The sequence below is a fragment of the Lithobates pipiens genome, unplaced genomic scaffold (genome assembly GCF_037356315.1).
Source record: "Lithobates pipiens isolate NorthernLeopardFrog02 unplaced genomic scaffold, aLitPip1_a1.2 Scaffold_13, whole genome shotgun sequence".
Lineage (NCBI taxonomy): Eukaryota > Metazoa > Chordata > Amphibia > Anura > Ranidae > Lithobates > Lithobates pipiens.
In genome coordinates, this window is record NW_027507718.1 from 13,963,608 (window position 1) to 13,990,126 (window position 26,519).

Consider the following 26,519-nt stretch of genomic DNA (forward strand, 5'->3'; position numbering starts at 1 on the left):
AGAAAACAGCAAAAAGAAAAAAGGAAAACAAATTAAAACAGTTGGTGTACAAACACATACCAAAGAAGGCTCATCCACCTTTATCAACCATTCAGTGTCTGTTATCCCCCTCTGTCAATACCTCCACTGGCTTCCACTCGCCCAACAAATTTTAAATTCAAAATTCTAACAAGAACTTGCAAAGCCATCCTTAACTCTGCCTCCATATATATCACTAACCTCTCAAAATGCCAAGCTACTCGTTCCCTTCATTACCCCCCCCCCCCCCCCCCGACACCCTTCTCTCTAGTTCCCTCGTCTCCGCCTCCCATGCTTGCCTCCAGGACTTTTCCAGAGCCTCTCCTATCCTATGGCACTCCCTACCCCAAAGTGTCAGACTCTCTCTTTCTCTGTTTGCTTTTAGGTGATCCCTGAAAACCCTTCTCTTCAGAAAAGCCTATTCTATCTTTTAATGCCTCTTTGAACATTCATTACATAGTAGTGAGTCATTGGGGTTTTGCTTTAAATTGTGTACTAGATTTCACAAAGGCCCCAAATAGAAACTTGCTCATGTCAGTTATTCTAGCGACACACAAGGTCTTTCTCTCCGCTTACTTAGTTCCAGTAATTATTTTTGGATACTAAATTAAATAACTTAAATAAAGAGGGAGATAAATGCAATGTGTATAACACGCACCCCAAGTTTAGGAGGGAATTTAAAAGAAAAAAACTTTTAGGAGGGAAGTTTAAGGAAAAAAAACTTGCATTTAAATGCCCATCAATGCAGCCGTGTCAGTGTCATTTGCAGCCTTGCATTGCTGCCTTGTCAGTCATTTGCAGCCTTGTCAGTGTCTTTGCCGTTTAAAAATGGCACAGCTTTTGGCAGTTCTCGGCTATTTTTGGCCATTCTCTGCAGCTTTCAGCTTTCCGAAATCCGGCACGAACGGCCGAAGATAACCGAGTGCGGCCGAAAATACCCGGAAGCCGCAGAGAACGGCAGAAAGGGTTAGAAACAGTGGGGGGTCGGGGTATGACATGCACCCCCGATTTTTTTTTTTTTTTTTTTTCCCCCATGATTTTAGGGGGAAAAGTGCATGTTATACGCTGATAAATACGGTATATTTTCTCCATCAGATTTATCACCCACAGTTATTACTTTTTTTTTTATTTTTTTTTTTTTTTTTGTATCGCTTCATCCTCCCTCCTAGATTGTAAGCTCTACTGAGCAGGGCCCTCTGAATCCTCTTGTATTGAATTGTATTGTAACTGTACTGGCTGCCCTCACATTGTAAAGTGCTGTGCAAACTTTTGGCGCTATATAAATCCTGTATAATTTATAAAGTAAAAAGGCTTCTGTGAATGGTTAAGCGTCGCTCGTCCCAACTCTATTTTGTTCTTTTAGTAGACAGGAAGTCCCCATACCCCTGCCGTAACACAGCTCTCTATGTAAAATTTGTACATTGCTGACAGCAAACGTAGCTATTAATAAAGGAAATTGTTTGGGCCTGCTTGGCCTAAACAAACTATTTGACGTGATTGCAAAGTTAGACCTTAAATTGATTGTAAAGGCAGAAGTGTGTGTGGTGTGTTTGTTTTTTTTTGTTTTTTATTGATACATTCTGTGCATTAAGATAAAAAAAATCTTGTGTGTAGCAGCCCCTTAATTACTTACCTGAGCCCCATCTCTCTCCAGCGATGTCCACGAATATTTAAGCCCTCCTCCAGATTGGCTGAGACACAGCAGTGGCGCCATTGGCTCCCACATCTGTCAAAGTCAATAGGCCAATCAGAGCAGAGGGGGTGGGGCCGGGTCAGGGCTTCGTATCTGAATGGATACACAAAGCTGTGACTTGGCTCAGGTGCCCCCATAGTAAGCTGCTGACTGTGTGGGGGCACTCAACTGGAGGGAGGGGCCAGGAGCAGCTAAGAGGGACCCGAGAAGAAGAGGATCTTGGCTACTCTGTGCAAAACCACTGTAAAAGATCAGGTAAGTATACCTTTGTTTGTTTGTAAAAAAAAAAAAAAATTATAAGCATTGGGAGCCCTTGGTTTTTCTTGGGTCACTGCAGATAAAGTGTATCTAAAGGCAGAAAAGCTGCATAGACATGGAATGGATACTTAATAAGGTCCCATGCACACTGGATGTTTAGCCTTTCATACTTAATATTGTCGAATATTTCTTGTTTTTTTTTTTTTTCTAGCTGACAACTGATCTGTTTGAAGCAGATCTTGAAAAAGCCTTAATCCAGAGTAAACTAGAATATGAGGAACGGAAAAAGGTACTTTAAAAAAAAATAAAAAATAAAATAAAAAGGGGTTTATTGTAAAATAGATTTTACTTGTTCTGTATGAGGGGAAAGATGCCTTTTTTTTTTTTCAGACATTTGGCACACCACAACTCTGCTGCCTTTAAGCTTGGTTACCTTTTATTGTCGAGGTGATGTGGCACTTATTCCTCTGTAATTGGAGATTGTCTTTTAAGAGCTGCCTTGTTGCCATGCAAACCCATTCAGACTGCAGTTCCATAAGTAATGCACTTTTGCATGGGAAATGGGAACATGTTCTAAGGCGAGGATTGGGCTGGTTTCCCAACACAGAAAGAAGATGGCATTACAGATCAGTGGGACACTGGACATCATTGCTCAGTCTTGGCCAAACTGAGTATGTAAGACAAGGAAAGGGTAGTTATTGCCATTTTTGGGATCCAATAGTAATGCTGTAGACTTTTACAGGTTCAAAGTGCTTATTTGTAGTTCTGCTTTAACCACTTTCGGACCAGACCATTTTGCTTGCTTAAGACCAGAGCACTTTTTGCGATTCGGCACTGCGTCGCTTTAACTGACAATTGCGCGGTCGTGCGACGTGGCTCCCAAATAAAATTTACGGATTGGATTGCGCAAAAGTTATAGCGTTTACAAAATAGGGGATAGTTTTTATGGCTTTTTTTATTCATTTTTTTTTTGTGACTGCGACATGGCAGACACATGGGGCATTTTTGACAAATTTTTGGGACCATTGTCATTTATACAACAATCAGTGCTATACAAATGCACGGATTCCTGTGTAAATGACATTGGCAGTGAAGGGGTTAACCAGGGGGTGGCAGTGTAGGGGTTAAGTGTTCCTAGGGACATGTTACTAACTGTGGGGGGCTGGGCTTTGTGTTGGTGAACACTTCTTTGCTCCAATCACATGGAGCAGATATCAGCTTCACTTGTTGCTAGGCAGAACGGGGAGATGCTGTTTACAACGGCATCTCCCCGTTCAGCCTCCCTGTGAGACGATCGCCGGTATCCCCGCAGCGATCGAGTCCGCGGGACCTGCGACCAGACTCACGGGGGTCCCGACTGGCACGCGAGCGGCATATGCCTGCCTGTGCCATTCTGCCGACGTACATCGCCGGTCGGGAACTGGTTAAATATATCATCTTCACGCTCTTCTAAAACCAAAACTAATATATCTTGATTAGCAGGTATTCAACCACATTTTGAACTAATTTTCCATGGCAGAAATTGTTATTTAATTCACTCGCCCCCATGAGAAACAACTACATTATAGAATAGTTCTTAAAAACCCGTTATATGTTCCATCCATTTTTAGGATGAAATATGTAACATGTTCCAGCATCTGGATCTTCGCCCCGCACCCTCTGTCACTATTGGAACACTGTGCAGCCATGCGGGGCTGTGTCATTCATTCACTGAATGTCTACATCAGCAATTGGGGCTGGCGGCTTGTAGATTTCAATGAGCTGCGAGAGCACTGATGAGCATCCTCGTAGTCCATTGATCTTCCTGCTCTCGGGTAACTGTCTTGCCCGTACAGGTTACAGGCAGACGGCTATCGTTTAAAGCATTGTTTTTCCCTAGGGTCGTATTGTCCATAATCCCATCAAGTACAGTGTTTTAGGAATTTTATGTGGAATTCTAATATTCTTTTTAAATAACATTTTATATTTTGATATATTTAAATAGAGATGTGGCCATGTGCTAGGAGAATGTATGTGTGGTTTTGTTGAAGTGTTTTATTGCTGCTGTAAAGAGCTGTAAAGTTGTTGTATACATACGACAATAAAGTCTGTCTATCTCTCCTGAGGCTGCAGGAGCAGGACATTGCACCCACGATCTTCTGATTGTGGGTGCAATGCTCTGCAGGCTTCATAGAAAAAAAATGCACCTTTTACCTGATGGGGTTTTTTATTTTAATTTTTTTTGTTCATGGCATCAGTTTGACAAGCATTTTAAGATGCCTTCTGAGATCATTTAGTATTCATTAGTGGATTTATTTGACCTCCTGACCTGCAGTTGTCCTGGGTTTTGCATTCCCATGGACTGGCATGGGAATGTAAAATCAGCTTACAGCGAACAAAGGGCTGCTGACCCAGGATTCTTATACTTTAGGGCCCTTTCACGTGTGGGTAGTGGATGAATCCACTTCTAAATTGGAGCTGATCAGGACAAATATCAGTTTTGTAACATCCATGCTCAATTCAGTCTTATGTCAGCAGATGTCTGTGGTCGGATGTAAATTAACTTGTGTCCATTTACATCAGGCTATCTCCAATCCATCATATTTAAGTCTGAACAAATCTATTTATGTCTGCAAATGGATGTGTGGAGCTTGTGATCAGGTCTGCCTGAAAACTGATAGGTGGACCTGATCAGAAAGCCAGTGTAAAAGGACCCTTATTGTTTTAGATCAAACGCAATTTATTTATGGGTCCTTTTATTGAGCATTCAATGCAGTGCAAAATATGGCAGTTGCCAAATGAAAGTGATATTAAAGATTGTTGCACAAAGCGGCCCCAATCCTCTACTTCTTGGGTCCCCTGCTGGTGCTCCAGGCCCCTATCTCCTGGCTAGTGCCCCATAGCAAGCATCTTGCTATGGGGGCACCCGAGCAGGCTTGTTTCCAGGCTGCTACTCCGTGTGTCCATTCACACACGGAGTGCGGCCCTGCTCCACCCCCCACTCTCTCCTCTTTGGCTCGCTGGCTGTGATCGTAGGGGGAGCCAGGCCAGTGGCTACAGTTGCAGTCTCAGCCAGTGAGGAGGGAGAGACTCTGGAGAGCCGAGGCTGTCATGCACATCGCTGGATTGAGATGGGGCTTAGTTAAGTTTTAGGGGGGGGGGGGCTGATAATTCTCCCCATTTTCCCATCAGGCTTGATGGTCGGTTTCAAAATTGGCTTCCCTCCTACTGTTTCCAAGAAGCCTCTCGCTTCCTAGAATCCTCCCAATGGCCTTCCATTACCTCCCTAATGCAAGTCTCAGTTTCATTCCATCTAGATTCTTAGCCCATTAAATTAGACATTTCCTTCAATTACTCCCTACTCTGTTTTCCAACGTGCATTGTCTCCCCTGGAAAAATTATGCTCTGATACAGGACAGATAAAGCACCCTTTCCTTGACGTATACCATATTAAATACTCAACCGGATGGTTATGAACCTAACTACCTTCGGAAATGGGGTAAACTGACCTTAACAAAACCTTTAACGATCAGTGTAGACTTATTCTCTGATTTTTCACTCAAATCTTCCATATCTACTAGAGTGCAGGAACCCCTCCTTTTTTTTTTTTTTTTTTTTTTTCTCTCGAATAATTTAAAGATGCCAATCAAAACCTATGAAAAATTGGTTCTGCAACATTTGATCAATGCCACCAAGTCCTGTATTTCCTTTAAAATAGTGGATAGATGTGGACCTTTCCATCACTATGGTTGTCGAAGGTTGAAGACCTGGTCCTCGCCTCACACAACCAATTTGAAGATAATAAAACATGGTTCCATTGGAATACTTTTAAGTACCCTGATGAGGGTAAGGCATTACTTGAGGCCATGTAGGTAAATGGTGTATGACACCTTGAATTCCTGCACTAAACAAGTGATTAAAAAAGAATTGGTGATTAGGAAAAAAAATTAATATAAATATAAACGATTACTAACATTCAAGGTTGCTGCTCTCAAAGTGCATGTGCCTTTAAAAATGTGAACAGGATAAGAGCGCCACCATACACTATACTAATACATCACCAAATAAATCATAAACTCCTATCAAATGTAAAACAACAATATATTGATTCCATAAATGCCAATGAACAAATAAGTATATAAATGTCATGTGAATCCAAGGAGGTTTTTCCAGTGCAACTTTAACTTTTATATAAAGTGCCAAGACAAACATCAGTACAAAATTTATGCGCCCCTGTGTGCCACCCTCTCAAACCGCCTCCGACTTCTGTTATGGAAGTCCAGGATCCCTGGTGAGAGGGCACACAGAGGGGCGCATAAATTTTGCACTGATTGTCTTGGCACTTTATACTGCGCATCCAATTAAGTTAAAGTTGCACTGGAAAAACCTCCTTGGATTCACATGAACTTTATATACTTTTTTTGTTTACTGGAATTTATGGACGTTATATATTTGCTATCAGTTTTTTATGATTTATTTGGCGATGTATTATGTGTGTTTAGTGTATGGTAGCGCTCAGCGGAATTCCGTCGGAAAAAACCTTCAGTGTGTTCAGGGTGTCCTTGTTTTTTCTAGGCAATTGGTTAAAATTATTGCAAACAAGAAAAAAAAAAAAAAAAAATGTGACTTTTATTAGCTTTAGGCTGGGTTCACACCGCTGCGATGCGGGAACGCCGCGAATCCGCGGCGTTTTCCCGCATCGCACGACTCCCGCCGGCAGTTCACACTGCCCTATGCGAACGGCTGGGAGTGTCAATGATATGTTAATGACACCCCCAGATCCGATCGCATATCGCAGTGCGATCTGCCGACTCGCACAAGAATCGGATCGCATGGTGTGAACGCCCATGCGATCCGATTCTGTTGCGGACGAAAAAAAGGGTCCCGTGCGAGTTTGCTGCGGGACCGCTGCGAGTTCAGCCATACTATCTGTATGGCTGAACTCGCAGCGCTACGGAGATCGGATGTGATTTGCGGTGCGAATCACATCCGGATCTCCCCCCGCAGCAGTGTGAACCCAGCCTAATAGAGCACATGCAAATGTTGTTTATGTTTCAGCATCAGAATGTGTTTACCTGCTGTACATGTGTGATTTTGCTCTAAACTAAGCAGCGGCATGTGTTTGTTGTGGTTGACTACTGCTAGGATTTGTTTCATGTTTGATACCTACATCCCTGCCTGAGAAACTTTTAATTCCCTATACACATAAATGTCAAAATTTGGATGCTAGATATGGGTTACATAAGCTATCTGGGAAGTACCTGGCTCCCGGAGCAGAAGGTTGGTATTGATATGACTGGCCCACTATACAGAAACACATAGGTTTACTTTTGAGGAGGTCTAGGCTACAGCATCAGTGTCTTAAATTCAGCATGGAACAGGGAAGGGATTACTCCTCTGTCAACACAGTTCCAAGGTTGAGGCCATCAATGCAAAACTCAAATACAAATGCCAGGTATGCTTTAACACCAAATGATCATGACATTTTTTGGGAAACCCTTTGAAAGGGTTGGATTTGGTCCATGGTAGATGGCTTAGGGCATTGACCATTCTGTTAGGTGAAATTTATGTAAAATATTTCCAGAAGTACATCTGTAAAAATATATTCCTATATTTTTTTTCCTTCTTCTTTGCAAGGACAATGACAATGGAGAAAATGTATCGCCTCAGTCAAAAAGGGTTGGTAAAAAGGATAAGCGCAAGATTCAACAAGGAAAGGACAAACCTCTCACAGTATCCTTAAAAGACTTCCAATCAGAAGGTAACTTCCACACGCTACTTTATTATAAATATAACATATACAGTATATGGCATCTACCTAATATATTTAGTCTTAAAAATTATAATCCTTTTAACTAGGGTTGTATCGATACTAGTATCGCAACCAATACTGAGTATTTGCACGAGTACTTGTATTCGCACAAATGCTCCTGGTGCCTTATCCGATACCTGGTTGGCAGGCGGCATCAGTGGGCAGAGAGGGCGGGCAGCATCAGTGGGCGGAGCGGGTGGGCCGAGTCAGCGGAGCGGAGAGCAAGTCTTCACCTGCAGTGGAACTACCTAGGTAAGCTGGCAGGGTGCAGCCGCATCAGGATCGGTGACCGGAGCCTTAACATTCTGTCGCCGTCAGCTTGGACATCCCGACGCCCATCTTGGTAACACCCTGCACTTGGCCGCAGTAAGCCAGCAGCGGACTTCTTGTTACACCCAGCCCATATATTGCTGGCTAGGTGTAACAAGATGTCGGCTGCTGCTTACTGTGGCCAAGTGCAGGGTGTACCAAGATGGGCGCTGCAGCATAGCATATCAAAATAAATCCTTTTGTACTCTGTCTTAAAGAGGTAACTGGACAACCCTCCTTTTTAACTTAAGGGAACTAAAGGCAAAACCTTTTTTTGGTGTGTGTTTTTTTATTTTTATTATTTTTTTTTTTCATTTTGGATAGAGATTTGGAAAATTACAACTCTGTTAAATGTCTGTCTATATATATATATATATATATATATTCTCTATAAAATATCTATATCTTTCCCTCAAAGTGGGACTTTAAAGGTACTGGGTCATTATTATATTAAGTAGATTAAAGTATTTCTGAATAGTGTAAAAGTAAAGTTTTTTTTCTTTATCGGACATCATGGCACACAGAGCCACAGTATTTACTGTATGGGTTATATAGGCACCTTTTTAGGTGATGGACACTGGCACACCCTAGACAGGAAGTTTAGCTCCCTGTATAACCCCTGCCCTTATTGGGAGTACCTAAGTTTTTTTTTTTTTTTTTTTTTTGCCAGTGTCTTAGGTGTTGGTCACAATAAAAAGATGTGCTGAGCTCTGCTGGAGAAATCTTTGCTGGGGCAGGCCATGCAACCGGATCCATTCAAAGTGTCTTTTCCAGGCAGAATTGAATCTCCCCAGTCTGGCCAACGAGCGTGTGCAGGTCGCAGCTACGGCTCGGTAGGCCACGACATACCTCGGCTCCAGAGGTGGTCGGTGAGCTTTATGCTCCGGGGCGTACATATGACCGGGCTACTGATGTCTGCGTCAGTATGCCGAGGCCAGTAGTCTTCCCTGTACTGATCAGGAGCTGACTACTGTGGAATGTTTCCCAGCTTCAGGACTAGTAAGTACAGCTCTCCCTGCCTGTCAGGGTGGAGCAGCTAGGTATTCCCTGGGAGGTCGATTCGGGGGCCCCCCTCACCCCCCTCTCTTCTCTCCCCGGTCCCTGACTCGCCTCCTCTGTACATGTGCTGAGCAGTGTGTGTGTGTGTGTGCCTGGGCTCTCACCTGGGGGTTTTAGTTGTGCTGGGCGCCTGGGTCCTGTGGCTTATCCCGCTGGATGCCTGTGTAGTGTGCCCCTGTGTTGGTGCAGCGCTGTGCCTGCCACGTGTTCTTGCTAGTCCCCCATAGTGCTGTTTGGTGGCCATTTTAAGTATGGGCAAGGGTCAGACTGGCTTCAGGCGGCCATTTTCCTGGCGATGCCCTACTGAGAACACCGGCGGCCATTTTCTTGTGGCCGGACCATGTTTTTGTGCTCTAGCAGCTGCCCCTGTGCCCTCTGCTTCCTGTTTGGTCATCACAGGGCGCTGGGGAGGTTATCCTGTGTTCTGAACACGTGTGTTTGATTGCCCACAGATCGTTCACCAATCGCGTGACCGGCCGGCCACCGACACAGTTGTTGGCTATCTCTGCATCTGGGAGCGCTGGGGATCATCAGGCATTGCGGTAATACAGCGAGGAACGGCCCAGGGTGGGGAGTCCAGCGGGTTAGAGCCCCTCAGCCAGCGGCAGCAGGAGGGTGGGACTGTCACTGTCCTAAGTCCCCTTGGAGTGGCAGACAGGGTAGGGTCAGCATGGCTTCAGAAACTGGTGTTTCTTCCCCCTGAAATCCAGGCAATTGCAACCGGGTCACCTGCGGACTGCGCGGTCCCTATGGACACCCTTACGGCGGTCCTCAATTCGTTCATTGCCAAGATAGAGGCGGTATGTGGGAAGAAAGGTGCTAAAAAGCGGCCCGTTTTCCCCCCCCCCACGTCCTCTGGGGAGAGCTCTGACGCAGACTCGGGTCCTGCTGAGGCCGGTGACCCCTGTTCTGTCTTGCCAGATGACTCTGACCAGGACCGTTCGGACAGTGAGGATGAGTCCCCGTCCGGGGCAGTGCGCGATAAATCGCTAGTTGGAGCACTTATCACAGCTGTGCGTGATGCCCTGAAGATTCAGGAGCCAGCGGATCCCTCTGCTGGTGTACCGGTCCCTTTTGGGTCCCACAAGCCAGCACGTTCACCTACGGTGTTCCCGTATCTGACTTATTTTGACAAGCTCATTTTCAGTCCCCAAATCATGGCGGTGCGTTACCCCTTTGAGGAAAGCCTTCTCAAGAAATAGTCGGCTCCTCCGGTTGTGGACCCCCCGGTATCCAGGTTAAATAAAGGAACGACGATCACGGTTGAGTGGACTCCTGCATTCAAGGATCCCACGGATAGGAAGGCCGAGGCGGTGACTCGTTACTTGTTTACAGTTGTGTGGTCAGCCATGCAACCTGTACTGGCATCCGCACTGGTGTCGCCGACACTGACTGAGTGGACAAAAGTTTTGCACTGCGAATTGGGAGAGCAACAGGCCTCCCCTGTCTGCGTGGCACTAGCAGACCAACTAGTGCAAGGCCTTAAAGTGGAAGTAAACTTGCCGATCGTTTTCAGCCAAGGAAGCTGCCATCTTTGCCTCTGTTTAATCTTCAACTGCTATGGTGCTGCACATGTGATTCGTTAGGACACCAGCCATTGGATGGTTTGAAAGTTTGGCTGAGAGCACAGCCAATGTGCAGTTAGGATTCCCGGCATGCCTTTTTTTTTCTTTTCTTTTTTTTTTTTTAACTGTTTAAATCCATGGGTTTACTTCCACTTTAAGTACGTCTGTGACACGGCCCTGGATACTCTCCGTCTGTTATCTAGGGCATCAGTGTCGGCTATGGTGCTGAGACTCCTGATTTGGTTGAAATGCTGGCCTGCTGACCAGGCATCCAAGAAAGCCCTGACGGGTCTTCCCTTCCTTGGCTACCGGCTCTTTGGCGCCTCGTTAGATGACATCATTAAAAATGCCACTGGTGGTAAGAGTACTCTACTTCCACAGGCCAGGAAGGCTAAGGTGCCACGCCGCAGGCAACGGCCCTCTTATTCCACCTACAATCTGCTTTTTCATCCGCCCGGGGCTTCGACAAAACGTCCCCAGCCCGACAGGACGCCCACAGACGGTCAAAAACATCCCTGGAACCGCAAGCCTAACAAGCCTGCGAACAAAAGTGCTGCCGCATGAAGGTTTGCCCCCACCCATGTCTCGGGTGGGGGGTCGCCTTCGGGTGTTTGCAGCCCGGTGGTCCTCCCGTTTATCCGACCAACGGGTCTGCGATCTGATTTCCACAGGCTACAAGATAGAGTTCCTCTCTTGGCCGCCAAACAGATTCTTCCCCTCCCAACATACCCATGTCCCCGATTTGCCGCTTCCAGGGATTCTACTCAAATTGGTTTGTGGTTCCCAAGAAGGAAGGGGTACGTCCGATCTTGGACTTAAAAGCCCTCAATCACTTTGGAATCAGTTCGCTCAGTAGTCGCTGCACTCCATCAAGGGGACTCCCTGGCGTCCTTGGACATCCAGGATGCGTACCTGCACATACCCATATGCCTTCGGCATCAAAAGTTTCTGCGTTTTGCAGTCAGGGAAACCCATTACCAATTTGTGTCTCTTCCCTTTGGTCTGGCATCAGCCCCCAGAGTCTTTACCAAGGTGCTGGCTCCAATATTTACGTTGCTGAGACAACATGGGATCGCGGTCGTGGGCTACCTGGACGATCTCCTCCTGAGCGCATCTTCCACCTCTGAATTAGAGGAGGATGTGGTGATCACCATGCAGACCCTGCAAGAATTTGGGTGGCTGTTGAACCTAAAGAAGTCGGTGATTGTGCCGACCCAGCATCTGGAGTACCTAGGTTTACTGTTGGACTCCAGGGAAGTGAGAGGTTTTTCTCCCTTCAGACAAATTGCAGACTCTCAGGTCCGCGGTCAATCTGCTGATGTACCACAAGTGGTCGTCTCTCCGGTTTTGCATGCGAGTACTGGGACTCATGGTAGCCTCCTTCAACGCAGTACCCTTCGCCCAGTTCCACACCAGAGTACTGCAGAAGGAGATCTTGTTGAAATGGGACAAATCTCAGTTGTCCCTGGATCAACAGATCCAGGTGAGCCAACCAGTCAGGGACTCTCTGATCTGGTGGTTGAGGTTCCGGTGATTCAGTCCGGAAAATCGTTCCTTCCTCTGAAATAGACTGGCGTCCGTAGTGATCACCGTCCATCTGGCTGGGGTGGAGTGATGGGGATTCAGTCGGCTCAGGGCCTCTGGTTGACGAAAGAATCCGAGTTGCCGATCAATCTGCTCGAATCGAGAGCGATCAGGCTGTGCCTACACACACGGTCTATGTGTCTTCAAGGGCGTCCGATCAGGATACAGTCGGACAACGCCACAGCTGTGGCGTACATAAATTACCAAGGGGGAACAAGAAGCTCAGCCGCTGTCGGCCATTTACATCCCAGGGGTGGAAAATTGGCAGGCGGACTATCTGAGCCAACAGATGCTGGACCCAGGAGAATGGGCATTATATCCGGAGATATTCAGGCTGCTGTGCCTGAAGTGGGGCTCCGTGGGATCAGTACCAGCTGATCTACGCCTTTCCTCCATTGAAACTGTTGCCACGTCTGCTTCACAGAGTGGAAGCCGAGGGAATTCCGCTAATCCTGGTTGCGCCAGATTGGCCTCAGCGGCCCTGGTATGCAGACCCGGTACGTCTGGTGGCAGAAGCTCCCTGGCGACTGCCGTTGCGAGAGGACCTCCTATCTCAAGGTCCAACCTTTCATCCTGCTTTACCATCGCTGGCTTTAACGGCATGGCTATTGAGAGCAGGTGTTGAGGAACCGGGGTTTGTCGGACTCGGTGATTCCAACTATGTTGAGGGCACGGAAATCTTCTCGGAAGATATACCATCATACCTGGAAGGCCTACATCTCCATGTGTGAGGAGAAAGGGTGGCATCTGCGTTCCTTTTCCATAGCAAGGATCCTTCTTGTTCTCCAGCAAGGAGTAGACCAGAGACTGGCATTGAGCACCATCAAGGGGCAAATCTCAGCCCTGGCTGTCTCCCCCCCCCCCCCCCCCCCCCCAACGACCCCTGGCATTGCACTCCTTAGTGGGTACCTTTTTTGTTCAGGGGGTACGATATTTTGTCCCTCCGGTGCGCTCACCATTGCCCCCATGGGCAACACCTGGTGTTGTTGGCGCTTCAAAAACAGCTGTTTGAAAGTATCAAGGAGATTCCCCTGTTGACTCTTTCCCAGAAAGTGGTCTTTCTAGTGGCCATCACATCGGCCAGGAGGGTTTCGGAATTGGCAGCCTTGTCTTGTAAGTCGCCTTATCTGGTCATCCACTGGGATAAGGTGGTGTTGCGTCCGCAACCGTCCTTTCTACCGAAGGTGGTCTCAGCTTTTCATATCAATGAGGACATTGTATTACCATCGTTTTATCGTATTACGTGGTTAGGGCTCTGAAGGTGTATTTGTCTGCCACGGCTCCCTTTCAGAAGTCAGACTCACTGTTTGTTTCAGTGGCTGGTCCAAAGAAGGGTATGGCGGTCTCGACGGCCACCATTTCCAGGTGGATCAGACAGATTGTAGTACAAGCTTACGCCTTGAAGGGGCGGGTACCCCTCTTTCCGGTCACGGCCTACTCTACAAGGGCAATCGGAATGTCTTGGGCCTTCCGACACCAAGCGTCGGTCGCTCAGGTGTGTAAGGCGGCGACCTGGTCGTCTGTCCATACGTTTACCAAGTTCTACAAGGTAGACGTCAGTGCATCGGCTGATGCCTGTTTTGGCCGCAAAGTTTTACAGGCAGCCGTGTAGTTGCAATTCTATATGCAATCGATTATTTATTTATTTATTTATTTATTTATTTATTTTTATTTTTTCAGTTTTTTTGATTAAAAACGCAGTAATGTTATGTTACTGCACTGTTGCATTACTTCCGCAAATGGTTGCGGTCTTGGGGATCACTCCTGATGAGGATACCCGGTTATGTGGTGGTGTTTTTTCCACGCACTGTTTTTATTTTATTATTTTTTTTTTTTTGTGGGTTTAGTTTCACTAGTTCCCACTTACCATGGTGGATGAAGTTGTTATGCTGTTTTTCCCACCCCTCGTTGAGCACTGCTTGGGGAGGTCCCATTTTGTTAGAGGAGCTGTGTCGGTCAGTGAATATAAGAGAAAATAGGATTTTTGTACTCGCCGTAAAATCCTTTTTCTCTGTAATTCACCGACCGACACAGCAACCACCCTTCCTTTTTCTCTTTACGTTATACTGCTTGTTGACGTACTGAGTTCTGCTAGAACAGGCTGTGGGGTTGTAGCCTAGGGACTGCCCCCTGGGCGGAACTAAAAGTTCTGAAGTGTTGTATTACAACTTGCCTAGTAATCTCCAGTGATAGGGCTGACAACCCATTTTGTTACAGAGAGGAGCTGTGTCGGTCTGTGAATTACAGAGAAAAGGATTTTACGGTGAGTACGAAAATCCTATTTTTCTGGTAGCCATTTCTTCTGCAAGAAGGGTATCAGAATTGGCGGTTCTTTCTTGTAAAGAGCCATATTTAATCATTTACAAAGCTAGAGTAGTATTGCATTCTCATCCTAACTTTCTACCGAAGGTGGTTTCAGGGTTTCATCTAAACCAAGATATAGTTCTGCCTTAATTTTTTCCGGAACCCTGTTCCACGGAAGAAAAGTTACATTCTCTGGATGTAGTGAGAGCGGTCAAAAATCTTTGAGTGAAAAGATCAATTGATTCTATTGATCCTTTTCCTCAAAGATATATATTTTTTGCATTTATAGGTGGTGTGGTGTAACACTAATTACGCCAAGGAAAATTATTTTTCATGACCATTGGTGCTTGTGCATTTAAAAGCTATTGGTATTGCATGGACTTTCCAGTTTTTTAGGTATTTATCACCTTCCCTATTTTTATTTTCATTCCCCTGTTATTTGGGATATAATTCTACCTAATAGGACAAATTTAAAATATTCCCAGTACACATCCCCCACTTCTCTGCGGTGAATGACCTGACGCCCCTCGTTGACATTTAGAGGACAATTACAACCAATATTTGAATTCTAGTTCTTTCTTTAAGATGTACTCTTAGCTTTTTAAGGTATTGTGATCTATATGACCACAAACCATTAATATAGAATGCAAATTTGTACTTTATTTTATTTATTTTTTTATGATATTTCGCTGTTGCAGAAAGTAATTTCCTTTTAATTTGTATGCATCCCTGAAGAAGAAAATCTAATTTTGAAACGCGTTGAGTCTTCATCATTTTTCATCCTCTAGTTTTGGCAATTCCAACTTGAGTACAATGTCGAACACTTTTCCATAATTTTTAAGTTGTAATGTTTTGTATTAATAAAGATCTGTTAACTTTTACACTATTCAGAAATACTTTCATCTACTTAATATAATAATGACTCAGTACCGTTAAAGTCCCACTTTGAGTTTTTTTTTCCGATTATATGGTTGGGATCTTTTCAGAGCCTGGACCGGCTCAGAACAAACTGCACTCCTGTGATCCCCAGGAAACTATAACCAAAAGAGCTGTGGCTATACTTTAAGGTGGTATCCATATTCCATGACAAGATATTCTTTTTGTTAAAGCAGAATTTCAGTCTTTTTATTTTTATTTTTTTCATCTTTCCATCTATTAAATCCACTGCCTTTGTTTTAACTTTGGATAGTAAGACATATATTTTTTTTCTTCTGCCATTTAAATGCCTTACACAGACCACTTCATGTTTCTTGTCTGGTAAAAAGCCTAGGCTTATGACATTATGTACAGCTCACTCTTGTGAGTTTGCCAGCAAGGGAGGGTGAGGAGTCAGAGAAGGGCCAATGAGAGCTGCAGAGCTGGAGGTGTGTGTCTGTGTAAATCTAGGAAGTGAACAGGCAGCAGCTTAAGCTGCCCACAGGTAAAATGATTGCAGCCAGACTTGGAGGGAGATTTCTGCAGCATATTTGGCACTTACAGAATTGCAGTAAGTGTATCTATAAAATAATATGCAAAGTGGTTGGAGGGAAGCTTCAGAATGGCAAAGATGTTTTTATTACAGCTTATGTGAGCAGACTGCAGTTATTCTTTAACACTCAAAAAGAAGAAATGTAATTATTTTGATGAAGATATGTTTTCCAATATTTAGAAGCCAAATACGAACCTAAGAAAATTCTTGTTGGTCTAATTTTTAAGTAGATGGCACTATGATGGAGATTTATCAAATTAGCAAATGAATTGGCCAAATATTTCTTTTCCTGTAGCATTTATATACAGCACTTTTTGTGTATTTGCAACCCCTGTGCCTGAAAGCTTGACAGCTGTCAGGCTGTTTTGCAGAGGTCTGCAAAAGATATGTTACTGTAGATAAGACAGAATTCAACCCAATATGCATGCACAATTTCTTAAGACACATGTACAATGAAGTGGTGATCAATGCAGGTTTTATTTTAGAGCAGTAGAGGGCAGTATTTATCGATCATTCTGCATTCTTATGACAAACATGTCTCATGATCTGTTAATACTCCTGTTTTTGCTCTTCTGTGAGTGCAGCAAAATATCAAGAAATCTTAAGTTGGCAATACATTTTGGCAGGTAAATCAGACTACAGCTCTTTCTACATGTGCAGGTTTAGGATCCTGGTCTAATTGTTGCTTTTGAGCAGATTTGCTAGGCAACAACATGGACACAAGCATACATGTTTTATCAAGTCTTCTGTCCTGAGCTTATGGATGGGGTGAAGTAAACAGTAAAAGTAAAGGGATATGCTTATTGGGTAAAGCAAACTTTCATGTAGCATGTTACCCGTAAGACTGATACTCTACTGCTCTGTTAATTGAGTGATATATAACTGCTTTTTATTTGTTTTTATTTCAGAACAACAAGCTAAAAAAACAGAGGTGAGTCCTGTAAATGGAAATTGCATGTATGACAGATGATGATAAATAGGCTTTTTTTGTACCTAACGTAAAATCATCATTTTTTATTTATTTTTTGTTTTTTGGGGCACAGAATTCTTTTAACCTTTTGGGTTAAAGTGCTACCTACAGGAGAATTGGACAAAAAACCTACCAGAATGCCTCAGTTTGGTAGCAAGAGTAGGATCATATGTCCCTCAGTGGATTCCAAGAAAAGGGTTTTACTGTGTGGTTTATAGAAGGGCTTTACCTGCCGGACTCGCAAAACCAGCCCAAATGAGGGCCAAACAATAGATAACTGGGTTATGAACAAACAGTCCAAAAAAAAAGGGACTTCCCACTGCTCAAAGTGTCAATGAAGGGCCACCTGCCTGAAGCTGGTGTCAGACAAGGCTGAAATGTCCACCTGGTAGAACTTTGAGCCTAGGTTCACATTTGTGCAAACACAGACATTGCATGTGATTCGCACCCGCACTGCGGGGCCAAACTCATGCCATGTCTGTGCAATGAGAGTTCAGCCATACAGTTGTATGGCTAAACTCACATTGAGTTTGCACAATAAAGGTGCAGGGAATTTTTTTTTCCTCCGCACTGAAATCTCATTGCATGGGTGTTCTCACCTATGTGATCTGATTCCTGTGCGAATTAACAGTTCACACTGCTATCTGTGAACCAATCTGAGGGTATCATTAACAATGTATTGACCCGTAGTGGTTCAGAGGGCTTTGTGAACTGCCTGCGGGAGAGATGCGATGCGGGAACCGGTGCTGTAATTGCGCTGGTTCCCGCATTGCACAAATGTGAACCTAGGCTGAAAATTTGTGAACCAAAGATCAGCCCAAGAAGTATTAACAGCTACATTGTTGGAAAGATAGGTGGAGAGCATCAGTGTAACAATAACAAGGCAATATTCCCTGAAATGTAAACAATGCAACAAAGTGTGTGCCCAGTGATACTCTGAAGATTTGAGGTGCCTCGGGTCGGTCCTACCCCTAAGAACCCTTTCACACTGATGCGCTTTACAGGCGCTACATCCCTAAAAATGGCACCTGTAAAGAGCATCTCCTGTCCTCACACTGAAACGGTGCACTTGCGGGATGGTAAAAAAAAAGGTCCTGCAAGCTGCATCTTTGCAGCACTGTAGGAGCGGTGTGTACACCGCTTCTCCAGCGCGGTTGCCCATTGTGGGAAGTTTTAACCCTCTTTTTGTTAAAACCGCCCCGCTAGCGGCTGAATGGCGCCACTAAAACGAAAGTAAAGCAGCGCTAAAAATAGCGCCGCTTTGCCGCCGACGCTCACCCGCCCCAGTGTGAAAGTAGTCTTAGGTTTTATATCTGCTGCCTACATTTTGTACCTGGATGGTTTCTGTTTTGGTGTGCTTTACATTTGATGCCTACGCTTTTGCCATCTCTCTGCTGGGTTGTTTGACTATAGATTTCAGATTTATTATTCAGCTACCATATTCTATAAGAGACCAAAAAGTGGATCTTGATGAAGATCCACCACAATTCAAAGCTTGTATACATTGCTTCTGACTCGTTTCAATTAATGATGATGGCTTTTATTGTATATTTTCATACTAATTTAAACACTAATAAAATGTATTTTTATTGATTGAGGCTATTTTGGTACACTAAAATCCCCAGGGGAGCATTGGAAACACTTTGTTGCATTTTGAACAGATATAACACAGTGCCACTTTGATAGGAAATGGTGGAACCTGATCCTTGTGACCATAAGCTTGGATAATGGTCTTCCTGAGCAACCTAGAAATGGTGGATTGAGAAGCAGGTAGACCCTTATTGGGTCCATCTGGGATTACAAAAAGGACATTGGTTTTCCTGAAAGTAGCAGTGGCTGAGAGACCCTCACAGCCTGAAACGCATCCAGACAACAGAGGACAATTTTGGTGAACTGGAGTCAGACGAAAAACCCTGTCTTGGTTGAGGTGAAAGGCAAAAAGGATGAAGTCCTGAGCCCCAAAACGACCTTGACCTTATGCAAAACCAGAAAAGGGTTTCCTCCCAAATAAGTGTACCAGTGGGTGAGAGAGAGCGGAATGTCTGTGTTTTTTTGTTTGTTTTTTTTTGGAAGGAAAATAACCCATTTCAGATTATATGGATTTGCAGGGAATGGACGGGGAAAGCTACATGGGCATCCCACTGTACATAGGTTAAGCAAAGTGTGGGACAAGTCTCTGAAACAAAAAAGAAAGGGCAGAGACCAGACCCCTTCAAGTGCTAAAGGCCAAATGCTGGTCCAGACTTAATTACAGGAAAGTGAGAGTTTTTCCACAGAAAAAACTCTTGGGGTGAAAGCCCCAAGGCGCACACACATCCAGTGAGTATTCCTTTAATGTTCAATGATAGATGTTATAGACTTCCTGGATTTTAGCAACTTCAGAATCGCAGCCTCAGAAGTGCCTTTGTCCCTCAGAACCTGGGCTTCAACAGCCATGCAGTTAAAGCCAGCGACCATGAAGAAGAATGGCAAATCTCTCTTTGGGACAAAAGATCTTGACACTGCTGTGGAGCGTCTGCCAAGAACATTACCAGTTCAGCATACTACATCTACCTGGTCCAGTCTGGAGCAGTGAGGATAACTGGAATGCCCTTCATTTCAATCTTGTGAATCCGTGCTCTATACTGTAGGTAGCTGATGCTAAATGTAGTTTATACAGCATGCCCAATCAGGCATCTGTTAGTGGAGGAAATGGTTTGTTGGGCCAGCTTGACCACAGTAAACATGAAGTTAGGCTTTTAAATGTCTGGTAAGCTTGAAGTAAAGTAACTAAACCATTTGGAGATGTGGAATAATGCATACTGAAATATAGCCAATCAACCAGTAAAGATTTTTTTTCTTGTGTACAGCAACAAAAGATTTTTTTGATTGGTGTTTTGTTAGCATGGCATACTAGACTGTTTAAATTTAAAACTTAAAAAATTGAACATAAACAGTAATTTTATATCATTGACCTAATTTTTCATTAAAGTGTCACTGAATTCTCCATTTTAAAATAACTTCCTAATCGGCATACAGTTCTACCCCAATTCAATAACTTTCCCATACCTGGTGGTGTGGTGTGTTTTTTTTTTTTTTTTTTTTTTGTTTGTTTTTTTTCCTCTTCTAAATGGACGAATCTGTATTGCTGCTCTACTGAAACTACATATCTTAATACTACATAACAGACACAGGATATGTATTCTTGGACCATGGTTATGCCGCTACCTTTAGGTGATTGGACACAAGCTTTACATTCCCCCCCCCCCCCCCCCCCCCCGTGTAATCCATATAACTGTGGCCACTCTACAAGGCTCCAGTTTTTTGTCCGTCTTTAGATGGACCCATTCTTCTTCTCCCAAGAGAAGATTTTTTATTTTATTTTTCTTCCTGATCTTTGACGGATCAAGATCTGACTGGTGATTGTCCCATGGCTCATTAGCGGTTTCCCAATTGCTTACCTTCAATGTACATTTTGAGAGCTGTACCTGGATTTGCATCCTTGGGGCTTTCCTGTAATGATGCTTTGGGCACTGGATCCTGCATCTGGCACTCTCCTTCGTACATGGTACTAGTGAGTTTGCTGCAGGCTACTTTTTGGTTCCAGAGCCATGGTGCATTCCTATGGCACCCAGGCCCTGAAGACCTCTTGGGGGGGGGGGGGGGCTAGCCCTAGCCCTAGCCCTAGCCCTAGCCCTGGACGTAACAAGCAATGTGGACAAGGTAAGACATGGCTTCCCTGTACATTATACACTGGGTTTCTGGCTCTACATGTATTGCATGGTCCTGTCATTAAGTTTTCTGCAGTAGCTAGGCCTCCGCCTGGTCCCTCTAGACCCATTTAATATATCTCTCAAATGAGGTTTTCTAACGTTTTTGCAAATGCATTTAATGGGGTTATATCCCTATCTCCTTCCATATCAGATTTTTTTAACTTTTTTTTTTTTTTTTTTCTGCCTTGTGGAATAGTCATAGCAGTCCGTGGTATTCTATTATTAGACACATGGTTATAGATTAAATGTTCAGATGCCAAGGTGTTTAGGAGACCTTGTTCTTATGGCTTGTAGCATAGATCTGAACCATCTCCCAATATCTCAAAAAATCTTTAGCCTCTTACTACAGTTTTACCAGGACAGGTACGTTAAAGTAGTTATAAAGGCAGAAGGTTTTTTATCCTAATGCATTCTATTCCTTTAAGATAAAAAAAAAAAAAAAAAAAAACCTGTGTGCATCAGCCCCCCTAATACTTAACCTTAGCCCCATCTCTATACAGCGTTGTCCACAAGTTCCTTGGCCATCTGGGACTCTCCCTCCTGATTGGCTGAGGCAATCAGGAGAGAGAGGGAGTGGGCTAAAATGAAGCTCTGTGTCTGAATCGATTCACGGAGATGCAGTTCGGCTCGGGTGCCCCCATAGCAACGCGTTTCACACTTCAGTGTAGTGCTTAACCACTTCAGCTCCGGACCAATAAACACCTTAAGGACCAGAGGTCTTTTTGCAATTTCGCACTGCGCTGCTTTAACTGGAATACCCATACATGGACAGAACAAAAACTTTCCCTGTTGCAGGTGGAACAAAAACGTTTCCACCCAACTGGATTACGTTTTTTATTTAATGAAATGTTCTCCTTAGGTTTTAATTTCCTGCGTACTGGCAATGTTACCTTCTCTTGTTACAGAGCCAAATCAGTTTGTGCCACAATCAAGACAGTGTCAAACACTGAATTAAGTTGGCCATACAGGGATGGATTGAAACTTTAGCAGGGATTGGCTGAATTTCAATCAATGGATCTGCAGGCTGATTGAACTTGAGTCGATCAGATCGACTTGGGTACAACCAGCCCGTGTGTGTGGCATTTAATATTTAATAAAAAAAAAAAAAAAAAATCATATTTTAACCACTTTAGCCTCCGACCAATAAACACCTTAAGGACCAGAGGTCTTTTTACAATTTCGCACTGCGCTGCTTTAACTGGTAATTGCGCAGTCATGCAATATTGCACCCAAACGAAATTTGCGTCCTTTTCTTCCCACAAATAGAGCTTTCTTTTGATGGTATTTGATTGCCTCTGCGATTTTTATTTTTTGCGATATACATGGAAAAAGAGCGAAAATTTTGAAAAAAAAGATATTTTCTTCTTTTTGTTATAAGAAAAATCGAATAAACTAAATTTTAGTCATACATTGAGGGCAAAATTTATTCAGCCACATGTCTTTAGTAAAAAAAAATGTCAATAAGCGTATATTTTTTGGTTTGCGCAAAAGTTATAGCGTCTACAAACTAGAGTACATTTTCTGGAATTTACACAGCTTTTAATTTATGACTGCCGATCTCATTTCTTGAGGTGCTAAAATGGCAGGGCAGTACAAATCCCCCCCAAATGACCCCATTTTGGAAAGTAGACACCCCAAGGAAATTGCTGATGGGTATGTTGAGCCCATTGAATATTTATTTTTTTTGTCCTAAGGGATTGAATAATGACAAAAAAAAAAAAAAATTTTTTTTACAAAAAGTTGTCACTAAATGATATATTGCTCACACATGCCATGGTTATATGTGGAATTGCACCCCAAAATATATTCCGCTACTTCTCCTGAGTATGGGGATACCACATGTGTGGGACTTTTTGGGAGTCTAGTCGCGCACGGCACCCCGAAAACCAATCACCACCTTCAGGATTTCTAAGGGTGCAAATTTTTGATTTAACTCCTCACTACCTATCACAGTTTCGAAGGCCATAAAATGCCAAAATAGCACAAAACCCCCCCAAATGACCCCATTTTGGAAAGTAGACACCCCAAGCTATTTACTGAGAGGCATGTTGAGTCCATGGAATATTTTATATTTTGCCACAAGTTGCGGGAATATTACAAACTTTTTTTTTTTTGCACCAAGTTGTCACTAAATGATATATTGCTCACACATGCTATGGGCATATGTGAAATGACACCCCAAAATACATTCTGCTGCTTCTCCCGAGTACGGGGATACCACATGTGGGGGACTTTTTGGGAGCCTAGCCACGTACGGGACCCCGAAAACCAAGCACTGCCTTCCAGATTTGAATATAAAATGCTACCAAAAAACCTGTTAGCGATGGCAGGGATCAGGCCTGACTCTGCGATCGCTGCAGTTATGTGTTTAGTGTTTTGTAAGTGACAGTGATCGATCGATACTGCACTTGGGTGGGCTGGGCAGAGGGGCAAAACGCAGGTGCTAGCAGGTATTTGGGCTGATCCCGCTAACAATGCGTTTTTTTGGAACCCTAAACTGCTGGGGACGCTAGTATAGATCTGATCAGATCAGATATTGATCTGTTCAGATTCTATACCACTACGGGAGGTGTATGCTTTGCGTGTGGGTGTTAGCGGTACTGGCACTAACCTAGCGCTGCCTGGGGCGACGCAGACCCTGACCCTAAAACCCAATTGATATCACCCGCCGGGTGATCAGGGGGTTAAACCTTTATTGGGTAATAAATGGTGGGTGCCCTGATGCTATAAAAAACAAACTAACCAGAGTCACCCGTAACACTTATACGGTGATCAGTGGTGAAAGGGTTAACTAGGGGCAATCAGGGGGTTCAAATTTTTATTAGGTAGTATATGGGGGTCCCTGGCGCTATATAAAAACCTGACGGGGAACCTAAATAACTAACTGGCTAACCAGCGTCACCAGTGACACTTATACTGTGATCGCTGGTGAAAGGGGGTGAAAGGGTTAACTAGCAGCAATCAGGGGGTTAAAACCATTATTGGGTAGTATATCGGGGTACCTAGCGCTATAAAAACCTGGCGGTGAACCTAAAAAAATAACTAGCTACCTAGCGACACTGATGCAGCGTTCAGAAAAATTATCGCTTAGTGACACTGGCAAAAGGGGGTGAAAGGGTTAACTAGCGGCAATCAGGGGGTTAAAACCATTATTGGGTAGTATATCGGGGTACCTAGCGATATAAAAACCTGGCGGTGAACCTAAAAAAATAACTAGCTACCTAGCGACACATGCAGCGATCAGAAAAATGATCACTTAGTGACACTGGCAAAAGGGGGTGAAAGGGTTAACTAGCGGCAATCAGGGGGTTAAAACCATTATTGGGTAGTATATCGGGGTACCTAGCGCTATAAAAACCTGGCGGTGAACCTAAAAAAATAACTAGCTACCTAGCGACTGTAGCGACACTAATGCAGCGATCAGAAAAACGATCGCTTAGTGACACTGGCAAAAGGGGGTGAAAGGGTTAACTAGCAGCAATCAGGGGGTTAAAACCATTATTTGGTAGTATATCGGGGTACCTAGCGATATAAAAACCTGGCGGTGAACCTAAAACAATAACTAGCTACCTAGCGACACATGCAGCGATCAGAAAAATTATCGCTTAGTGACACTGGCAAAAGGGGGTGAAAGGGTTAACTCTAGGGGCAATCAGGGGGTTAAATATTTATTGGGGGGTGATAGGGGGCTACCCTGGACCTAACACTAACTGCCCTGACAGTTTTTACTGTCACAACTGACACTGAATGCATTGATCAGTAAAGAAATGATCAATGCAATCAGTGACACTGTGACTGGGGGGGGAGGGGGGCGGGGGGGGATGGGGGGGGGGTTTGTGTGCCTGTGTGTACCTACATGTCAGTGTAGTGTTGGTGCACACTTACTATTAGTCTTCTCCTCGTAGTCCGGTCAAAAAGACCCCCCCCCCGAGGAGAATGACATCACTTCCTCCTTCCTGTGTAAACAATACACAGTGGGAGGAAGCTTCTCATTGGCCAGGAGCGATCCAGAGGGGGTGGCCGAAAACCAACGGCCATCCCCTCATCACGGAGCGCTCCTGGAGCGAACCGGACCGCCGTAACCAGCGGGAGGGGGTCCGATCGGACCCCCCACCCGCTGGAAGGCAGGCACGTACATCTACGTGATTGTGTCTGCCTGTGCCATTGTGTTGACGTACATTGGCAATACGGCGGTCCTGAAGTGGTTAATCATAGCTACTATTGACAGAAATTAACATAGTATAAATGTTCTTTCATTGTGTACCATGTGATCAGAAAATTAACTTTAATTGGTTAATTTCAATTTTTTTTAATACATATATACACTTCAGATTTTCTTTATGGGCACATTAATTAATCAGTTGTTTTTGTGTTATGCAAAATGTGTGGAGATTTCAGGTGACCACCCTAGTTTAATTGGCTAATTAACCAATTAAAGTAAATTTTTTGATCACATGGCACACAATGAAAGTATTTATATTTCTGTAAATAGTAGCTATGACTAAGCACTACATTGAAGTGTGAAACGCGTAGCTGCTGTCTGTGCCTGCTGTGGCTTGTATTTTTGTTCACAATTTTTGCATAAAAGGCAAAAACTTTTTTGGAGTGCGGCTGTCTAGATCTTCGTCCTGTTTTGATTGCTATATGGATTGCCGTCACCTGGGCTTCCAAGCTGGATGAGAGGTTTTCCACTGTTTGACCTATCTGGAGCGGTGATTTCTCTCTTGATTTCTGGATTTTGCCCCCATAGCAAGCTGCTTGCTGTGGGGGCACTCGACAGGAAGGAGGGGCCAGGAGTAGTGAAGAGGGACCCGAGACGAGGAACATCCAGGCTACCATGTGCAAATCCACTGCACAGAGCAGGTAAGTATAACATGTCTGTTATTTGTAAAGTTGTTGTGTTTTTTTTTTTTATCACTTTGTCTTTACTAATCTTTTTTGGAGCCCAAATAAGTCCAGGTATACCTTCTCGGACTCCTCCATTTTGTCCTATAAGTGGTGTCTGGATTACTCTTAATTTTCGGCTTCCTTCAGCATGGTTTTTTTTTTTTTTTTTAGGCTCTGTTCACACTTTGCATTTTGGAATTCCGAGCAGAATCGAAAAGGAGCCGAAGCTTCCTTCCAGGCAACAACCACGCTTAGGGAAGCCTATGAGACGTGCAAAATCACATAAATTGGCGAGTGGGAGCATTTATTCCTGCTACAAATGCATTCTTGGGGGGGAGGGGCGGGGGGGTTTATTTGCTAAAGGCGAATCCACTATGCATTTCCAAGTGCACTTGGAAGTGCAGTCGCTGTGGATCTGAGGGGGACAGTCAAGAAAAATAAAAACCTGCATTTTTGCTTGAACATGATTGGATGACAAAATCAGCTCATCTCCCCCCCTCGTTTCTTTTCTTCAACCCCCCCCCCCCCCCTCGTTTCTCACCATTCTGATCTTCCCCCTCAGATCTACAGTGACTGCACTTCCAAGTGCACTTGTAGTGCAGAGGGGGTTTGACTTTAGTAATTTAACCCCTTAGTCTCTATCTGATTTCAAGTTCAGAAACCTGCTCTCATGGTACCCCCTAGTTGCCCATATCTGAAAAATACTACTGATTATGCTGGCAAATTCCTTGATAACCGCTTTTGCCTGAGTGTTTTTTTTTTTTTCCTTGATTCTACGAGTTATCTTACCAGGAACCCGTTTTTATTAACTTTTCTGCACCTGGGCCCTTACATTCTACAGCTGAGCTTGTAATATATAAT

At 44.1% G+C, this 26,519-nt stretch overlaps 1 protein-coding gene across 2 annotated transcripts in view; it reads left to right on the forward strand.

Annotated features, from left to right (window-relative positions):
- GKAP1 (G kinase anchoring protein 1) overlaps positions 1–26,519 on the forward strand; it is a 57,795-nt gene that overhangs the window by 17,506 nt on the left and 13,770 nt on the right. Inside the window, exons 4-6 of one of the 2 annotated variants that reach the window (XM_077474865.1) lie at positions 2,181–2,258; positions 7,586–7,709; positions 16,958–16,980. In XM_077474865.1, coding sequence (XP_077330991.1) covers positions 2,181–2,258; positions 7,586–7,709; positions 16,958–16,980 — 225 coding nt within the window. The remainder of the gene's footprint in view (positions 1–2,180; positions 2,259–7,585; positions 7,710–16,957; positions 16,981–26,519) is intronic. The other variant, XM_077474866.1, reaches the window with a different exon arrangement.